This window comes from Acanthaster planci, linkage group LG02 (assembly GCF_054643075.1).
Source record: "Acanthaster planci isolate LZ-2023a linkage group LG02, COTS_SCS, whole genome shotgun sequence".
Lineage (NCBI taxonomy): Eukaryota > Metazoa > Echinodermata > Asteroidea > Valvatida > Acanthasteridae > Acanthaster > Acanthaster planci.
This window is the reverse complement of record NC_141778.1, coordinates 6,987,913-7,007,404: the sequence shown is the minus strand read 5'-3', so window position 1 is coordinate 7,007,404 and position 19,492 is coordinate 6,987,913. Positions and strand designations below refer to the sequence as shown.

The following is a 19,492-nucleotide window of genomic DNA, read 5'->3' as shown; positions in this document are numbered from 1 at the left end:
AAAGACAAACTGAAATGTAAGGGGTAGATACCAAAGCGTGTCTTCTTAATAGTCGTGTTTGGGACTCGTTGTAGACGGCTTACACCAGCGCTCGCTGCTGGTTATGCTTTCTGTTATCGATGAGGCTTTAGTCTTTCGCGTGCGGGTGAAATGAAAAATACCTGCCCCCGGCCCATCGAAAAAAAAAAGAATGACATTGAATAAGGAATAACAAACATCTTATGCACATGCTTCAATTAATTTTTTAAAAGGACAAATGAACTATACATACCGGAGAATATTTCAAAAGTGATCTAACAACAAAAAAAGAACAAAAGAAAAAACAAAAAACGTTACGAAAATCACACCAAAATAGTGAAAGTATATCCTGCAACAAGAAAACAACCAGACAAACATACGACAGCACCCAACATTATTAAAATTCATAAATTTATAACAAGTAAGACTTGTCGAGTTATGTGGATGGTCCATATCTTTGATTCTCTAGATTAATTTCTTCAGGGAATAATTTATAAAAATGAAGATACCATACCTCACCTCCTCTCGGGGATGAAACAGTGTTGACGACGGCGGAGGTCGGAAACTGGTTTGTAAATAAAATCTCTTTTACTGTTTGGTTATTTTAAAATTGCTTAATTGAAATTTTACATTACCTTGAATGATTTAGGAACAGATATGTTTGTGTGCAATCTCTAAATGATGTTTTAGGAAAAATGTCACTTAGTTTTTTACACAACATTAAACATTTTATACAGGCCTAAATGTACATGTTTTATAATTTGACTTCTACTCCAGAAGAAAGGGCTGGAAACAAATCATTTCTCACCATTTCTAATTGTGAAAGCTACTGATGTAATTGCAGATTGACACGAAATTTTAATCTTTGTGGTGTCCCTTTAATCAGGGTGTTGACATTGTTGACGCTCAGCCACCCGAACACAATACATATACTACACTATAGCATAATGTAATCTGTCTTTAACGGAAACTACCACAGATAAAGTCGACCTTCGGTACTGAACCTGTCGGCTGTGATGCTGGTGGACAGAGTAGGCATGGGACTCGGCGTAATATTAAGATATTTATCTCTGCCCTTACTCAATAATGGATTGTATTAATGTAGATATTACTGGCGGCGTGTTTGCCATGTATTTTTGATGGTATTATTGTTGTCGCGTGACAACTTGCTCATGGATTTATCACTAATCCCATCTGCACGCACATGATTCCCTCATCTAGTATCCATACGCATTTCATTTAAGTCTTTTAAATTGTCTGCTGAAAGCATACTGCAGTCTTGTATTCCTTTACAGTTAGTAGTGTCCACCTTGTACGAAACAATGGCTAATAATTCAATGTCTTGTGATTAAATAATCAATTAAGAAGGTAGTTCTATTTTGTACGCGGATGAATACAAGGCGAGTCCAGTGCGTTAATCCATAATCCCTTTCCGCTGAGCCGACCGAGTGTCGCACAAAGCCGCACAGATGTCTAAATCTCACGCTGGAATTCACGCTGCACATCTTCGTTTTCGACACTGCTGCCCGGATGAATCATATGGTAGCAGTTTTCCCGTCTGAACTGGAATTTTGCGGACATTTTCGGACCGTTTCTGAGGTGGAAACGGGTCTTGTTTTGATGCCTAATCGGCTCAGGTCATGGATCTGCAGGAGCAAGCAGCATCAGTACATGGCAGCATGCAGGATCTAGCTGAGGCTTGGGTTGCAGCCAACGCGGAAACCAGCTTCAGGCGAAATCAGGTAAGCCCTCGAAAAAACGAAAAATTTTCACTCTTAATCCGTCTAAAATTTCCGTTCAACCTCCTGCAGTCAGTAAAGGAATGATGCATTGTCCTACTTGTAAAATCTGGTTGCAAAGAGATGGAAAGAAAAGTGAATTTTAGGCTGGAAAAGTTGACCCTAATTTGAATTCCGAAGGAAATGCTTGTGTTTGAATGCATGAATGAACACGGCTTTTGTGCAGTTGGATCTGTGTGCCGCGCACACACAATGAACAACCGCATTGTGTACAACCTTTTAGTTTAGGCCTCCCCACTTCTAGTAAAAAAAAATTCACGAGGGTCGTTGATCGCGGTTGTGGCTTTGTCTTCAATATGACAATGGACTTTATAAATAACCTACATTTTGTGCTAGTTATCGTCATTTTATGATTGAACGCCAAAGTCTAAATGCCCATTTATTTCGGGGGGAAAAAAGCTTGACTGTTGACAAAAATAGGGATGCTGAAAATGTACGTGTAGGCCTACGGTGAGTTTTGCTTTCGCCATGGTTTGGTATGGGGTTTTGGGAGTGCTTTGATCATGTGGTAATGTCATTTTGGACAAGGATGTTATTTGTTTGGGGAGTGTGGGGACAACTTAGCTGACTTAAACTGTGTTTTATGAATTTCACGATATAATATTGGCACTGCGCACTCAACTGCATCAATTTCATGATAATTGAAGAATTTGTTATACATGCTCATGTAGGCCCTACATGATAAAACATGTTATGATTAAATTCATCCTGTGCATGTGAAGAATGATGTATGGTACTGTTGTTCAAAGTGGAGAGAGTTAGAAACAAGCATAGTGGATACAATTAAAGCAACTGTAATACAATTTCTTAATTCTATAGATGCCAGTGTTGAGAGCAATCTTTGAACATGCTGAAAGTGTGCAAATTTAAAATTTGCGTGTGCAACTTTTGATTTTTGTGCAACCACAGATATTGCCATAAAAATTGTGCACTGCGATAAAAATTGTATGGTTACAATCGTTATGCATGATTTTGTCGGGTCTGTTTCGCGTATGACATGTGTAAGCTGCATGTACAGTGTGGTATGTGTAATTATGGGGCCACTGCACAGTATGTCACGTTTCTCGTCAGCGAGAAATTTTGCCGTTCAAGCATTTTGATGAATATGCCATGTGAGTGCAATTAGATTCACCTGTCGACATTTAATTCAGACTTTTCTTCCTTCTGAAAGAAATTCCTCAAACTCATGAAAACTATTAATCTTCCCTGTTGGCTTTTAATTCAGAAAATTCTAATTTCTTAGAGCTGTACAGGTACCGGTATTTATTAGAAATATATTTGCAATAAAAATGAAAGTAGAATTGCAGACAAAATAACAATCAGGGAAAATAAGGATTTTGAAATGACCCCCTAAACTACTAGTTTGTACTGGAATCCTAGCCTTTACTCAAGGCAACAGTTTCCCAGCTTGACTGGTGCCAGATGGCTGGAGACTAGCCTTTGAAGCAGGGAATGGAAATCCCCGCACTGCTGGCCACTGCCAGGTCAGGTCAGACGCCAACCATCATGACTCCCTTTAAAAATTGCACAGTTTGAGACACAAAAATTGTGCACGTTCAAAGGTTGCGCTCGATGTTGTCTGTGCAGATTTATAATATGTGCAACCTCTTAAAAATTGCTCAAGGAAAATTTCGCAAATTTGAAATTTGCGCACTTTTAAAGATTGTGCTGAACACCGATATATATGGTGAGCATGTACTAGAACTAGTACGTTTTGAATTCCACGAAACCATAGAGTTGCTGTGATGCTACTTTAATATTCCAATTCGAGTCCCCTGACATAACTAGTGCCAGTAGTGGATTCAAGCCATATCCATTTTCTTTCTTTTTTTCGTATTTATTTTTGAATCAAAACCTGCATTCATTTTGTAAAGATTTTTTTTCTTGGATGTATTAATAAATTTCAAGGTTTTTAAAAATAGGGAACCAATGTCTTAGGTCTATTTGTTGCTGACTGGTCCATTTCCTATGCCTTGTGCTGCTTATTGGTGCAACAGAAGTACATGTAGAAATATTTTCAAGGAATGTTGTTAGTAGATGTGTATGAATCTGGGAAGAGTGGTTTTAATTCTTTAAGCTCCTGTTAAATGGAATCCTGCTTATTGCAACACAGTGTTACAAATTTTGTAGAATTGTGGCTCATTAACAGTTAAACACCATCCTTCACTGTGTTGGTAACTTTGCCCATTAGCCACTTTGCCCATTTGCCACTTTGCCCACATGCCACTTCATCCACAGAAAAGTTACTAACCCAATCCCTCCTTAATGCATTCTGGCTGCTAGCAAAGATAAGAGATCAAATACAAAAACTAGGATATAGTGAATTTGAGACTATGAAAAGTTTTGTTATGTAAAGCTGATGCCAAGCTAAAAGTGGGCACAGCGCCCATAGCAAGAAACGCATGGAATACCGGTAGTTAGAAGCCTAAGTGACTCCCAGGATGACATAAGTACACTCCAAATATTGACAACTTGAAAGTGACTTGAAATGATAAAAAAATTAAGAAATATTAGTTACCGTAGTTCACAGAATTAGAGTCGTCATCATACATAGAAAATCCCGGTATTTTCTGTATTTCATGAGGTCTCAGTACACGTCTGAGCATTGTAACAGAAAGCATTTTGCATTCTTTATTGTGTCTGGGTCTTGATGTTTTGATGACTGTATCCAGAATGTTGCTCAAAATAAACCTGTTAAAAGATGCAGAGATTTGTTGGTTAATCACAGGCTACTTTCTAGCGAAAGTAGGGTGTGCATTATTTCCATGCGAAAACTTGTGTGGGTGCATAGGGAATTTGGCACACGGGCGAAGTGGTAAATGGACGAGGTGGTACATGTAAATGGGCAAAGTGGCAAATGGCGAAGTGGCACGTGTGTGAAATGGGAAACGTGGTTGTGGGAGAAGTGGTATGCATTTTTTGGTGAAGTGACTGTAAAATATTGTTCACACTGTGCAGTAAGCTCAGTGTACCGGTACCCCTGTCTTTTGTAATGACAAGTTTGCTTATTTTTATTCGGCGGGGTTTAAAAATTTGTACATGACAAGTTCAGTGATTTGTTTTTGCTTTATGAGTATTGTGTGCCTGTTTTTTTACCGTACACGTACATGTACATACTAGTACCAGATGGTCGCTCATACATGTACATGTACCAATGCCATATGCACACGAAGAATGCATTTAAATTGCAGGGTTGAAGTTTCAGTGTAACTTGGATGGTACCTGTGCATTGTAAACTATACCACCTCATCACTAATTGTTGCTTGGTAAGATTGATGCTCACTAGTCTAGGGCATTATTCACCATCATATTAGGGTAAAAAATCCTTTGGATGGAACACTAAGTTTATAGTTAGTCCTACATGCATGACATGTACATGTACAGTACATGTACCTGTATGTACAATGTATGCACTGGATTAGGGCAGGTTAACCTATGTTGTCTGACAGGCTATTGACTAGTATGCGAGAGGTTTGTGGACAGTTTAGCAGAGTAAGAACCTTGGAAGAAGTCATGGTTTAATCCAGCGTCTCTAGCTAGCAGCACGATCAGATGATGATGCACTGATCAAATGGTGTTTTGTCTGAGAGTAACCTGCTGTGTAGGAGAACTGTAGAATAGCACATTATTACACTGTACATTGATGTCAGTCTTCCTGTATTTCCAGATTAAATAGGGAAATCTTTTGCTACCAAGTGCATACGAACCATTTGTTATGAAGTTACTAAAATTAATTCAAAACAGTGTTCACATTATTTGTGTTAGATTATTTATGTCTGTGTATTTGTACATCTACAGTATAGTGCATAAAGGAACCATAGAAAATGAGAGTCCTGAACCCTTCCCCCAGGATCTTTTGCCTTGGAAACATCCTCAGTGCTCAAATCCTCCAACTGCCTCCACAGAAAAAATTGGATTCAGTCTTAATAGGAGCGATTCACAATAGTGCGCCACCAACAGTTTACAACGCATTGGTCAATCAGAACGCTCGAAATTTGTTGACCCTTTCCAAATGCGCAGTGGGTTGACAAATTCCGCGCATTGCGATTGGCCAACGCGTTGCCAACTCTTGGTGGTGCACTATTGTGAAAAGGCCGTATTCTCCGAAATCCTCTATTATTGTTCGAATACATTCCTCGCAAAAGTGACCACTGCATCAGTTGTTGAAATCCCCTGGCACTTTGTGTTTTGTTGAGGCAGTGCAAATGGGATCTTGGAGTTCTACATGTATGAGTGAGTTTTGTGTAATCTAGGTACATATTTTTGCATGGCAGAGCTTAAACAAAACAAGGTCTAACCTAAGCCCTTGACACAAAGCATCCTAATCAGCTACACTTTTTTCAAACAGTTAATCATCATTTTCAGTAGAGGTACATGTACACGTGTGTAGGATTTGCATTTACTGCAATTTGTCAAAACTGGCCGATTTGGGGGTTAGTGATTTACTTTGTGTATCATGCCATGAACTACATGTACATATTGTTTCACTTTTTGAGATCACTGCTTTGAGAAAAAGCGAGAAAAATGCTATTCATTTTTAACCCTTGAAGTGCAGCTCGTATAAGTAGTCTCCCAAAAATCCATGGGCCACAGGACGTTTCTGAGTGCCTGTATGGTGCAGGTCTACAGACCGACAAAAATTGAATTTTTCCATGGCTTCGTGTAGTACTAGTGGTTGGCAAATTTACCTTCAAGTTTGTGTTTCTTTTTCAACAACGCAACACTGAGAATTTGTCAAATAAACAATGTTTCATCGGGCACTGCATTGAAGTGACTGCAGTCACCACAGTAACTGCGTGACCACATGTCCGAGTACATGTGCATGTTTGACCATGAAGTCATTGTTCACTGTCCACACGTACATGTATGTACATGTACGTCAATCAAAAACCGTCCACACACTGTTCGTGCCCATCATGAACACTTTCGGCCCTTGGATAAACAACTACATGTATCCTTGCATTTTGGGCACGAGAGTTGCTGTTTTAGAACAACAGAAAGTTAAATGTCCTTTTGTTCAAGAAAACCAGGCTTCGGTACGCAGCTCTGAGGGAATGGCCATTGGACCATATCATTATCTTAAGGGGTGATAGTGAGATGATGTATTCACTTTAGGTAAACTTCCCAAGTTTCATTGAAAAACTTTAATTTTAAACCAGTCCAATTTCTCTGTTAGACTATCATTGACAGTTGTACGTGTATTTCATTCATTAAGAATGAGTTTAGGGTTACTGAAAGTGCATTGGCAGTTTGTATATTACCTGTTCATACAGACTCTTCCAACAGCCCGTTAACGGTTGCGGTATTTGAACGACTTGTATTTTCCAAAGATTGTCCGTCCATACGATCTTTGGAGAAAACATAAATTTTCTCTTTTCTGGAATATGACAGCATTCCTGGTGTGTAGCTTTCACAGAGTGTCTGACACTATTATGTACTTACTCTACAGTAAGATGTTCCAAGATAATTCAACAGTCTCATTTTTCAGATCTTGCAAATCTTATACACTGCCCTTAAGGAATGGGCATGTCCATTATGACAAGTAATATGAGTTTGAAATAATTGAAAGAGAAATTTGTCTTATTTTAAAACCTCAAGAAGAATGTGTAATTTGTGCTATTCAACTTTCTGGAGCATGCTAAAATGGCTAAAATCAATGTTTTTGACTCACAATCCTTGAACTTTCAAGTTTTGATGTACCTGTCCCTTTATGAAAACAGTGACAACTTGATCTCTGCCATTTCAGAGGGTTTGCAAATGACTCTGTGGTTTTCATTGTTTTGATTCTCAGCAAGAGACAGTTGGGCCGGCTGCCTCCTTCCCAGAAGACCCCTCGACGTCAGACACTTGCCAAGATGTCATTGCCATTCCACCTGCTCCAGAGGACCAGAAGTTGCCCTCGGTGTCCGGCCAGTGTCAGGCCCCAGCTGCCAGGACCTCAGTGGTTTCTGCATCGCGCAAGCGTAAGCAGGCCAGCCCCCAGCCCTGCCGAGAGGCTGTTGATTTGGTGGGCACACCACCACCGGCCAAGACTGCTGTGAAAGAAAAGATTACTCACGAAGCCAAACATGGTAGGTACCAGGCCTCGACACTGGCGGTTGTCTGATTGCCCTGGACAAGTAATTTCTTCTTTTTGGCAAGCAAAAATTAAGGACAAATTGCCTGATGGAAAGATATTTTTTTCTTGAAAGTGTCAATTTTTGGTGGCCAAGAATAGCAGTCAGCATATTTACCTTTGATTTGGTTTTTGCCCTCTTCACAAAAGCTTATAAAAAGTGGTAGAAAGTATGCAGCTACATGCACCTGTTTGTGGTGTACACTGATTTTTTTTGCTTTGTTACGTACATGTACAAACTCGCGTGTATTGAGCATGCTGTGCATTTTTAGGAGGGCACGTTTCCACAAAAGGGAAAATGCGTACATAAATGAACTGTAAAATACCCTTGTGTCTGGGTACCAAATCTCTCTTGTTACTGCACGAGCAGCGCTGTGGAGCTATATGTATGATGGCCGGAAGCTCAAAGACTGTTTCACACGTGGCTTTGATTTCAACATCAGTGAATTTTGCCTGGTACTTGTTTGTATATACTTTTTTCATACCGGTATATAACACCAGGCAAAATTGTTGAGTGGTTAAGAAATGGCCATTGCCCAAACTTGCATGAATGATGCATCAGAGTCCTGCGCACTCTCTGCATACACGTAGTAGTTGGTGGTGACGTACATGTATATGTACAAAATATTCATGTTGTATTGTGGTCAAGAAGGAACTTATTATCCCGGGAAGCAATGAGCAACTAAACCAGGGTTTGGGCAAGTGAAATCTTACCTTGGGCAAGTAACTTTTCAGTGCTACTCGGACTTGCCCGATGGACGAGTACATGTAGTTAAAAAAAAAGTTGAGGCCTGGCAGGTACCCTTTGACTTTAATTGAATAATATCCTTACAGCCTTAACAGTAAAAACTTTAGGCCTACATACATTTTCTGCATCTCCATACAGGTACATGTACGCCCAAGGGTGAATCCAGAATCAAGCATTTTGACTGGTGTGAGTGGCCAAATTGGGTTTTTTGTAGTAGGGCCAAAAACTTACAGTTGATTTAATTTTTGTGGTTTTTTAAGTGCCTGTCAAAATTGTTTATGGAATTTTTTGTAGTTTGGGAGAGGAAAAGAAACAAAATTTTCATGGTCATTTTTCAAAGAGTCATCCATTTCCCTTGGTGTTTAAGAAATCCCCCCCCCCACAAAAAAACTAGGAGATGGGGAATGGCCCGACTTGCTCCTCAGAATCTGCCATTTTAGAGAGACGTCTTAGGAATCTTGCATCAATGAGGGCCTAGCTGTTTTATATAAATTTGACCGTTGTATGAAAATTAGTATCTGAACAAACAGTGGCTTCTGAAACTGATGGTTGCATGCAGGGTATCACTTTGTTGCACGTCTACATGTATGTGTAATTAGCTTGCTTGATCACCATACTTTACAATTGAATTCTGCATACACTGTAGCACATACATGTACATGTATGTTTCCAATTGTCGTGCGACTGACAATACAGGTAGACCATTTCGTTATTGCTTATTTACTTCCTCGGAAAGCCTTGTGAGAAAATAAATACATGTAGTTAAACCGCTGCTACGATGTAATGTTAGTGTGATCAAGTGCGTTGGTCTGATTATTGAGTCATTCACTGGAAGGTGCACAGTGCATTATGTTATTGAGTACTAGCATCTTAAGACAGGGCATGCATGTGTACCAAGGGATCACGTTTCAGTGATTGGAAGACAGGCTTCAGCCTACCAAACAGAGCACATCGGATCTCTCTTTCAATTTACATACAAGTATTTAAAAAAAGTAGGGTGTTTCAATTGCAGGGCTTGTGAATTCCATTTTAGAATCTACTCCATCTTGTGATTGAGTTTTGGATTTCAAAACTTTTGTTTTTAGACAGTTTTGCTTTAGAAGGGAAAAAAATCAAAAATATTTACGTGTGCAAACCCACTCTACCTACATGTGCAGTACATGTACCTCAACCGTACATGTATGTACCAGTATCTGGTCTGATTGTTGTTGCTTGTTAGACAGATTATTCGCAGAGAAATAGTTATAAGCCCTTAGCGTCTTGCAGCCATTGCCAATCTTTTTATTTTTCCCAGATCAAAACTCCTTGAGCTTATTTGAGCCAAAGCAACGATACCATTCCAATTACCAGACTGTACACCCTAAGCTTGCTCAGCATGGACAGTCATCATGAGTCACAAAAACCTCCATTTCTGGTGGTCTAAGGAGACGAATCACCGTTGATTCTGTGCGGTGTAGAAAGTGAGCAGTTGGACAAGTCATTGACTCAGATTCCTGAGGCATGTTGATAGACTATGAGACTCTGTCCCTAAATCTAAGTGCTCTGAAATCAATCATAGTACATTAACCCATCTCTGTACATTTTGCAGCTTGGTTCCTTCACTGTTTGCACCATAGTTTGTTCAGTAGCATTTAAGTGACTTAAGCCTCAAGTGCTAAAAGGAGAAAAGTATTAAGGAAATTGTGGCTTGGATCTGTCTTCCTTAATCCTGTGAAATCCCCCCAAGCCTCTTGGTGGATCTTGAAGGATCTTGGGAAATAAATGGCTAACCCTTGTCCCCAGTGAAACTGTTTTGGCTCCCCACTGAATGCAACAGAATCCAGCAGTACAAGTACGGGTACGTTAGGAAATGTTCCATCATGGAAAATGTTTTATGGCTTCGGCAGTTGTGCTAAAAAAAAAAAAATCGGAAATAAAAGGTGGTCTGCCACAATCTGCACTTTTCATTTTTCATTTGTGCCAATTGTTTGGTTAAGGAGAATGGGATAAAAATGCATCCAGGCAGTTGTTTGATTCATGTAGGTATTGGTAGCTTTCACTTCTGAGTGTGCTAAATTGAAGCAAAAAGAAAGGAAACAAAAACAATTGCACCCTCCAGAAACAACCAGCTGATGCTGATGAGAGAGGCAGTATGTGATAATGGCCCTATTGAGTTGCACTGAGCTGACTGTGATATATTTTGTTGGGTTCCACTCTGTACAGGACTGTGGCGCCAGCAGTAATTTCTGCCTTAAACCCCCTTGAGTAACAGCAGCAGTTGTTACTGAAAAGAAACCGCTTTTTATATAACATAAAAAAAGGACCCAGGAAAAGTGCAAGGACAAGGTTGTAGCCAGATTAGAAGATAAAGGGCTGGGGCAGAGGAAGGAGGGAGCACAAGGGGACTTCAGTTGAGAATAGGCAGAGCCCTGTTAATCCTCTTAACTGTTTTAATCCAGGGATTAAGAAACTTGCATATTAAACCTGTAATCTTTACCGCTGTTTCATCCCAGGAGGGGATTGTGAAATGCTAGGAGGTTTTTAAAATTTGTTTGCAGTGCCGAAGCTGAAGTTGAAACTGGGGCTGCGGATTTCCGCCACAGTGCGCATGGATACATCCCTTGTGAGTTTGGTCAGTTTGTGAGTTTGAGAGCAATCATCAAGTTAGATAGAACCAACAAAAGCTTTTCAAAGCTGTTCTGGTGTACTGATAACACGTACATGTACTTGTAACAGCCTACAGGGTGCATGTTACACATTACAGATACTTCCAGTAACAACTCGTTTGCAGGTTTTATTCCAAGACACCAAATGATTTCAAAAGTCATTACAGAGGTGATCAGTTACATGTAACCGGTAGGAGTTCCACTCCTAGAAACTCGAGTTTGACAACGGATTCCATTGAAAACAATATTTGGATACGTTCCCATGTGTGTACCAGAGGGGCCTTCTTCCATGAAGTACATGTACATGTACATACGGTATCTCTTTGTCATACTTGGTCATCGCATGCAAGTGTACGTGTACATGTACATGCATACATACATGTACGTGCATCACCAGAATACATACCGGTACAAGTATGTATTCTCAAGGTTGAACTTTTATCATTAATGCATATAAGGTACTAAATAAGTGGATGTGTTCAGGGATTTGGCATGGCCATTTAGCTCAGTACGTTTTGATCACACTGACCTTCTGCTTTGTCACCCCACAGAATTTTGTGGTATGTACATGCATTACATGTATAAATACCCCCATTTAAGCACATGTCACATTCTGTTGATATTTTTCTTCAAGTTCTTGTGTAGATAATGCTGAGGCTTTAACCCTCTCTGTCTGACACTCTCATTGGCTAATAGATTCATGTTGAAATTCTTTTGGAGGATTTTCATCTTCCTACACAAAAATGTGTAAACTGTAAGTACAATGTACATGTACATGTACAGTGCACCAGTACAATGCTTGCCCAAGTTGGATTTCGAGCAGTGGTCCTACTTTTTTGCTTAACTTTTTCCATGTTTACCAATTTTGTATTTTTTTGTATTTAGCCCTATTAACCTCAAAATTCTATGCATCTGACCGTCAATCTGTGCTTGCAGCCACTAGCACAGGAATTGTTTGCGAACCCTGTAAACCATAGGGTAAGGTTTTATGCATGTGCAAAACCCCAATTCCTTGTTAACCTACATGTATGAAATATGCATTTGTGTACTCTAACTGTACATGTATGATTGCTGCTAGCATAGAATTCTCTGCTTTGGTAAATAGAGATTCTTTGCTCAATTTGGTGAGCAGAGCTATAAAGCTGGTGCTTTTTGTGGGTTGTGATATACCGTGCACAGACTGTAGACACATGGTATGGTTCTGTTCTTACATGTTTGATGTACATGATGCAGATCTTCATTAGATGAGTATTTTTCTATACGTTAGTGTTGGGATTTTTTTAAAGAAACCTTTAAGAGGATGGGAAAAAATATGTTCTATGGTCTCAAAAATACGAAACAAATAAGGGTCTTCAAGTCAGAGGAAGAATAAAAAAGTTTTTCTAAAACAAAAAAAGAAACAAAAGGTACAGTACATGTATCCCTTACCACTCGTGCGAGGCACTGAACGCAGAGCTCACAAAATTGAAATTGGGGACTTCGCCATCAGTAAGACAGTGGAGCCAATATTTTTTTACATTTATATCGGTAAATCTAGAATGTTGGTTGATCCAAGCACCAACTGAAAACCTTTCGCCCTGTGTACAACATGTACTGTACTTGGAGGTTTACAGTAACAATCTGGGATTCTGACATACATGTACTAAAGTTTTCCTGTATTATAGCATGATATTAAATTGAACCAGACAGGTTTGTTTAATAGTCAGCCATGAATTGATCATGTGTTAAATACGCTGCATCTGTAACTGCTCTTACTGCAGAAGTTTAAGCTGCGCATGCACAAGGACAACATGAGTGGTGTGGAGAGGTTGAGTTAAGTCACTGATCTTAAACAGGAAGAGCATGACAAATGTACGTTTGCAAAAGGCAACCAAGTTATGATTCAGAAGGGTTACTCCCCTCTCGACTTGTACGTAATCTGGCTATTTTGCCAAGGTTTAGCCACTTAAGATCATGACTCCAGTGAGTCTATAGCCCTGCTGGCGTCAGTAAATGGTTCCGCTGGTTGAGATAATCCCACCAGCCGTGCGTAATATCCTGCAAGGGGGACCTTCACCACTCCCCCCTTGCCGGGCTCTCCCCGTCCATTAACAGATCAACCCATAACCCACAGGGGGATTAGCAAGGCCATTAGGAAGATTAAAATGCAAATCCGGGAGCTCAGAGAGTTGGGGGAGGAAGAGGCGGCCAGCGGTTGTTATTGATCTCAGCGTTCCTAATCCGCCAAGCGATCGGAGCGGAATCCGCCGGGGACGGGCATGCGCCAGACCATAATCGCTTCAAGTTCTCCCCCATTTCCTGCAGTCCAATCGCATCTCCATTTGCAGACCCAGTTTCCGATTGGCTGTTTTGTGTAGGACGCTTGCTCGATGCCGAGGCGGCTTTAGATTGTGTGTTCTCCCCAAAGATTTTTTGTTAAAGTATGAAAGGAAGATGGGAAGGAGCGATACAAGCAGATTTGATTCTGAGGAGCTGAAAAACAGACGGCACCAGGAAAAAGAAGAGAAAAAAAAAATAACTTAATGGCTTGCCAGAAATAGACGGAAGATGCGTCTTTGAAAAAGGTTGCAGGGGAAGTGAGCCATTCCAGCAGCTGTACATGGACATGCCTAGAAGTCAGTGCTGATATAAGAATCCACTTAGCCGGCCAGGAGCTTGTTTGTGAACGGCAAGCATGATGGTACCAGTGTTGCGTACAGACCTTCATGCGTGGGTGGGCATTAGCTGTAATCCGTCCCCATGTATGCAGGCGGTATACCACTACCAGCTCCATTAGATGACAAAGCCTGCATTTTAGGTATATCTGCTTGCTATTTTAACAGTCGACTGTTGGCCTGTTCGTCTTTGGTCGAGACACTATGTGTATGTTTCCAGGGTTTGAATTTTGTTTAAAAAAATCATTGGACTACCGCTCCTGTGGCTCATGAAATTTACGTGACAGAAACCAGTTTCACAAGACTGCCTTAAACACTGGTTTTGCATTTGCCAGTCTCTTTTCTATTGCATCGAAAGAATTTGAGAATACCGTCTGATATCCCAACAAGATGAGTAAAGAATTCCAACACCGGACATGCAGGGTGTTGCTGAAAAGGTTATTTGTACTATTGTAGTATTACCGTGGGGGGGTGCCAGTGTTTTTCAACAGAATATCATCCGCCAAAAATGCTAAACCACTTGACTTGTATTGCCATGGGCCTCATGAAACCCATGTCAAATCCAGTGGACATGGTGGACACGGTCCAGTAGTCCTGTGTGAAATTCCAGGACGAGGCCCTGATTTTCTCTAGGAAAAAGTCCAACCATGTTGGCAACTCTCTGCCGGATTTCTTGGGCTTTACATGTACTGTAGTAAAGTCCTTTCGGCAAATTTTTGCAAATATCACTTATGTTGGGCACTGTTGTGATAACTTGTGAAGGCACTGTTGAGATGTGGCTCTTTTACTTGGGCATATCGTCAATCCTCCAAAATCCTCCATTTTTTTGGTTTATGCACAAAATGAAAGGTACATGTACCTGAATCCTCAATCCTCCCAAATCCTCCATGGCCCTACTTTGTTTTTTTTTTGGGGGGGGTTGGGTACATCAGGGTAGTTGCTGGGCTGAAGCTGGTTTTTGCAGAGTTGACTGACGGTTAACAAACAAAGCAGACATGTGCCTTTATTTTAACATGCTGCAGTTGAGGATTGTGTAATTTATGACCAGCAGCCTTGAACAATGGAACACACTGTCCTTGGGTACATGTACATGTATAATGTAAACAGTAAAGTGTGCCTGTATATACCATTCTGTGACTGATTTTTAGTGCTTCATTCACCATTCATCCTCAATCCCCCCAAATCCTTCAGCTTTATATCAGCATTCATCCTCAATCCTCCAAGATCCTCCAGCCTTTAAAACAGTATTTATTCTCAATCCTCCAAAATCCTCTATGCTTCAATCACCATTCATCCCCAGTCCTCCAATGTTCAAATCATCATTCATCCTGAATCCTCCAAAATCCTCCAAAACCACCTGGAGGATTTTAGAGGATTGAGATGGGTTAGGGTTAACAGATAGCGAGGCCCTATGTGTACATGTACCGGTACCTTCACAGTATACATGTATTCCATATAGGGTCTATTTTTCATTTGCCAACTTCAGTGAGTATTTCTTCCACATTATACCCCCAAACCAGAGGGTGCAAAGATGTCCGTCCGTTACCATAGCAACAGATAGCTTGACCTCATCCTTGCAAAATCCAATGTCAAAAGAAATCTCTATGACCAAGGGACACTTCTGACAAAGAAACAACACTACAGCTTACATGTGTAGGTCCTCATACTATCGCCATATAAAAGTATGGGATATTTTTTTGAAATGTGAGTCTGTTACCCACAGAATTACTCTTTTGTTCATGTATTAGCCGTTTTGATTATTAGGAGGTGGAATAGTTACAAGTATGGTAATGTTGGTTTCTCTTTGATACGTACATGTAAGGAAAATGCTTGCAGCAAGGGTTGTGTGAATTCAAAAGTACATGTATGCTTTTTCACTCAAAGTACATGTACGTGTACACACATACATGTAGTGAATCTCATGTACATGCACGGTACTGTTCATGTACATGTAGTCTTCATGTAAAATAAATTCAGACAGGGTAAACTACAGCGTGCTTCGAATGTTTCCCAAAATCATTATGGTGCAAAATGTGTGTTTCTGAATGAGATTTTGTTTACATTAATCAGTTTTGTCTTCAAAGTAGGCAAAATAAAAGTAAACTGTGACTTAAATGTAATATATTTAAATGATTTTTCTTTTTTGGGGGGAGGGGACTTTCACTTTTACTGTTATTAGTTTCCAAAAGCCTTGAAATACATGTACCACAGTGACCAAAGTTTTTGGCTTTTTATTGGGTGAAAAGGTCAATGTTTGATTTGTTTGTCAGCACTCTTGAACCTTTGGGTCGGTGCTTTAACCTAGATTTCCCAAACACCTTGCTCAAAAACAAGCTTTTCCTGTCCCCGCAGAGAGATTAAAATCTGGGACAGGAATACGTCAGGGAACTGGCGGGACTGGGCCAAGTTGAATAGATAGAGTGGTTGATAGTAAAGCTTCCCCCCAATTATGAATACATGGAGATTGGTTGGTGTGTTTTCAGTGGCCCTGATTCAGTGTGCTCTGTTTTTTAAACCTCGGACATATTGGAGCTGTAGAGAACCATGTCGGTGAGAAAACATAGCGGCAGCGAGATGTTCTCTTAAATGTCACTGCCTGTTCAGACTCATGTCTCATTCATGCCCTTGCATCAATTGAAGTCCCCTTTTATTTTCTTTTTCAGTAACTTTGTGAAATTTGGACAGTCGTGAAATAACTCTTGTTTCTCTACATGTACATGTACATTTACTTGTACTTTTTTTTTTCTTGGTTGCCATTTTAGATTACTGTGAACTGTTTAAATTTGATGAATTTGGAGAATCTTGGGGAAAATTCCTTGCAAATATGCTTGGAGTAAACATACATGTACAGTACATGTACAGGGCTCTTTTGCATATGCAGGACAGGAGCCCAGAGCTAGATACAGGCACGTGTGCATGTGCATTGAACCAGTAGTTTGGTGGCATTAACAGGTAATACCGGGAGACCAATCCACTAAGCCCCACCCATGGCCTTTCGTCCAATCACAGCTGTGATTACAGGCAGGCCAGATGCGAGTGCTCTAAAGTCCGGCATGTGTTGCCACATGTGTGTGAATGACGTGCTTGGCTGCAACATGCAGTGTGGCATTGGAGGGAAGCACATTTACCGGTTCATGTACCGTATGTTGCCCATGTGCGCAGGAGGTGGGGCTAACTGGATCGATCTATTGTACGAATATCTGTGGTATGGTTTTTATACAGTAGGTACATGTACATACATGTACATGTACATGTTCCAGCACATACATGTATTACTGAGTACTTGTACATGTATGTAGTAAGTTATGTTTCACCGTGTGTGTCACCCTGAGAGCACGGTCCCATGAAATCGGAAATTACTTGAAGAAATACCTGGTACATCAAACAAACTTGCAGTAATCGGTTACAAATGATCTCTAACTGTATTTCTGCGGTGTCACAAAAATGACGGGCAGTGCCTCAAGAGCTGTAATTCAGTTTGAAAAGAAAATTATTGCCTACTCAAATCTGCTCTTCCTTGGACCGTAAACTCAATCCATCATGTTGGGATTAAGTGCAATGTCGCATGTGTACCAGTACTTACATTTTGCATTGCACGTAGATGTACAAATAACATGCAGAAGAGGAAAAGAATTTCCATGAACAGGGGCCTAGTCATTAGGGCAGTTATATATAACTGGCAAATGTCAAGCTGAATGTGCCAGTGGGCAACAGACAGGTACATGTACATACCAGTATGTGTATGGATGTGTACCGCAGGTTTGGACAGTTTCCCAATCCCCATCTCCTTGTATGTGTAACGCCAGTCAGGTGTTGCTCAGAGGGCTTGAGTCGTGGCGACAGGGATATAATTGAGGGATTATCTTGTCAAAGCTGGACCGTGAGACTGAGAGGATGGCTGTATACATGTAAGTCTCTGATAATGGCAGTGATAGCGAAAGTCAAAGGGAGCAAGATAGTGCTGTAAACATACGCATTGTACAGGTATATTGTACCGGATATGAATGTGTTTGATACATGTACATGCTCATCCACCTGTTTCTATCTGTACTTCATACCCCCCCATATACATACATGTACACCATCCCAGCCCATCCCCTGCCTGTCTATCCCCTCCCTCAGCAATACACAAGGAACTTGGAATTGAATAACAAATTATGGACCCCCAGTTCTAAATGTGTGATCAGTCTTGAATCCGTCTCAAGTCTCTCCCCCGGGAAAAAAGGATTGGCACTTTTTTGGTGGTTTTAGTTTCAAGGGTCCTCATTCAAGCCCCATTATTAAAGCCGAAATAAAGAAACAATGGCTGGACTCGTGTAATTATGCCAACCCTGCAAAAGATCCCGTGAAATATCCGGATATCTAACTATAAATAAATAAGATCTGTGCTGAAAGAATAGATAAAAAAGCGTTGAAGAATGGACTACATGTTATATGGGAAATGCCACTTTACACCTCTGCCACACCCTGCTCCGCCCACAGCCTACCCCAATCTTAATTCATCCCATCCACTTCCACTCGACCTACATGTGCATTTTACATGTTGTACATGTACCTGTCCTCGGGAAGTTTTAGGTGTGTGTGACATGTGGTATTTTGATACACAATGTTACTCTCTCGTGCTACCATACACACTATACACACTGTGTTCATTCATGTAGGGAGCAAAATTGTGCCGAAGTTACACTGAAGGGATCATTCAGGAGGCCGTTTATTGTACATGGCAAAAATCATGGCCAGTGCAGTAATCTATTGGTAGTTGTACATGGCACATGTACGTGTACCGCATCCATTAACGTTGGCTTTGCAATATCCACACGCTTAAGTAGGGCACAGTTTTTTAATATCCTAACGTCCTGGCTTCTCCAGAGATAAAAAGGAGCTCCTATACAAATTACCGTCATCACATATCTCGGTCTTGACTGGTGGCTGCTGCAGAAATCCAGGTTAATGGGCCAGTGAGTCCTCCACTGTAATCTTGTATCATTGCGGGGGAAATCTCCCAGGCATTCTTTAAAAAAAAAAAAAAAAGGCTGGGAAGAAGCTGGTGTTTCTGGAACAGCAAATTCTGAAAGCTCTGTCAAGGGGATCACCGGCCCATAATTGTGATAAGAGTGACTCAGGAATGGAAGGGAAAAAAATCAAATATAGTGGCTCCACTTATTCATGTACATGTATATATTCAGTGCAGCGAGCGAGTGGTGAATTGAATTGAGCGAGTCTGCCCTGTACCATCTAATCTTGTGATTGTCTGATTGTAAGTCTTTTGGGTGTATTGGGAGAGGCAGACTAGACAAGTCTCATGGGCCAAGGAATCGCTATGCAATGCTGTCAGGCCTGACTATGAAAACCCATCGTACATTTTTTTGTATGCCCACTTGTTAGGCGCTTTGCGGCTGTCAAAAGTTTCTTCCTGGAATTAATTTATGACAGTGTTTAAAGTTGAAGCACACCATGTCATCAGTATCAAGGCTCATTGGCAACTTCAGGTGTACACGGTGGCTGTAAAAAAA

General features: G+C 40.6%; 1 protein-coding gene across 2 annotated transcripts in view; it reads left to right on the top strand.

The window, feature by feature from the left end:
• Positions 1–1,424: 1,424 nt before the first annotated feature.
• LOC110986688 (uncharacterized) overlaps positions 1,425–19,492 on the top strand; it is a 32,387-nt gene continuing 14,319 nt past the window's right edge. Inside the window, exons 1-2 of one of the 2 annotated variants that reach the window (XM_022248789.2) lie at positions 1,425–1,760; positions 7,609–7,888. In XM_022248789.2, coding sequence (XP_022104481.2) covers positions 1,659–1,760; positions 7,609–7,888 — 382 coding nt within the window. In that variant the 5' untranslated portion in view covers positions 1,425–1,658. The remainder of the gene's footprint in view (positions 1,761–7,608; positions 7,889–19,492) is intronic. The other variant, XM_022248788.2, reaches the window with a different exon arrangement.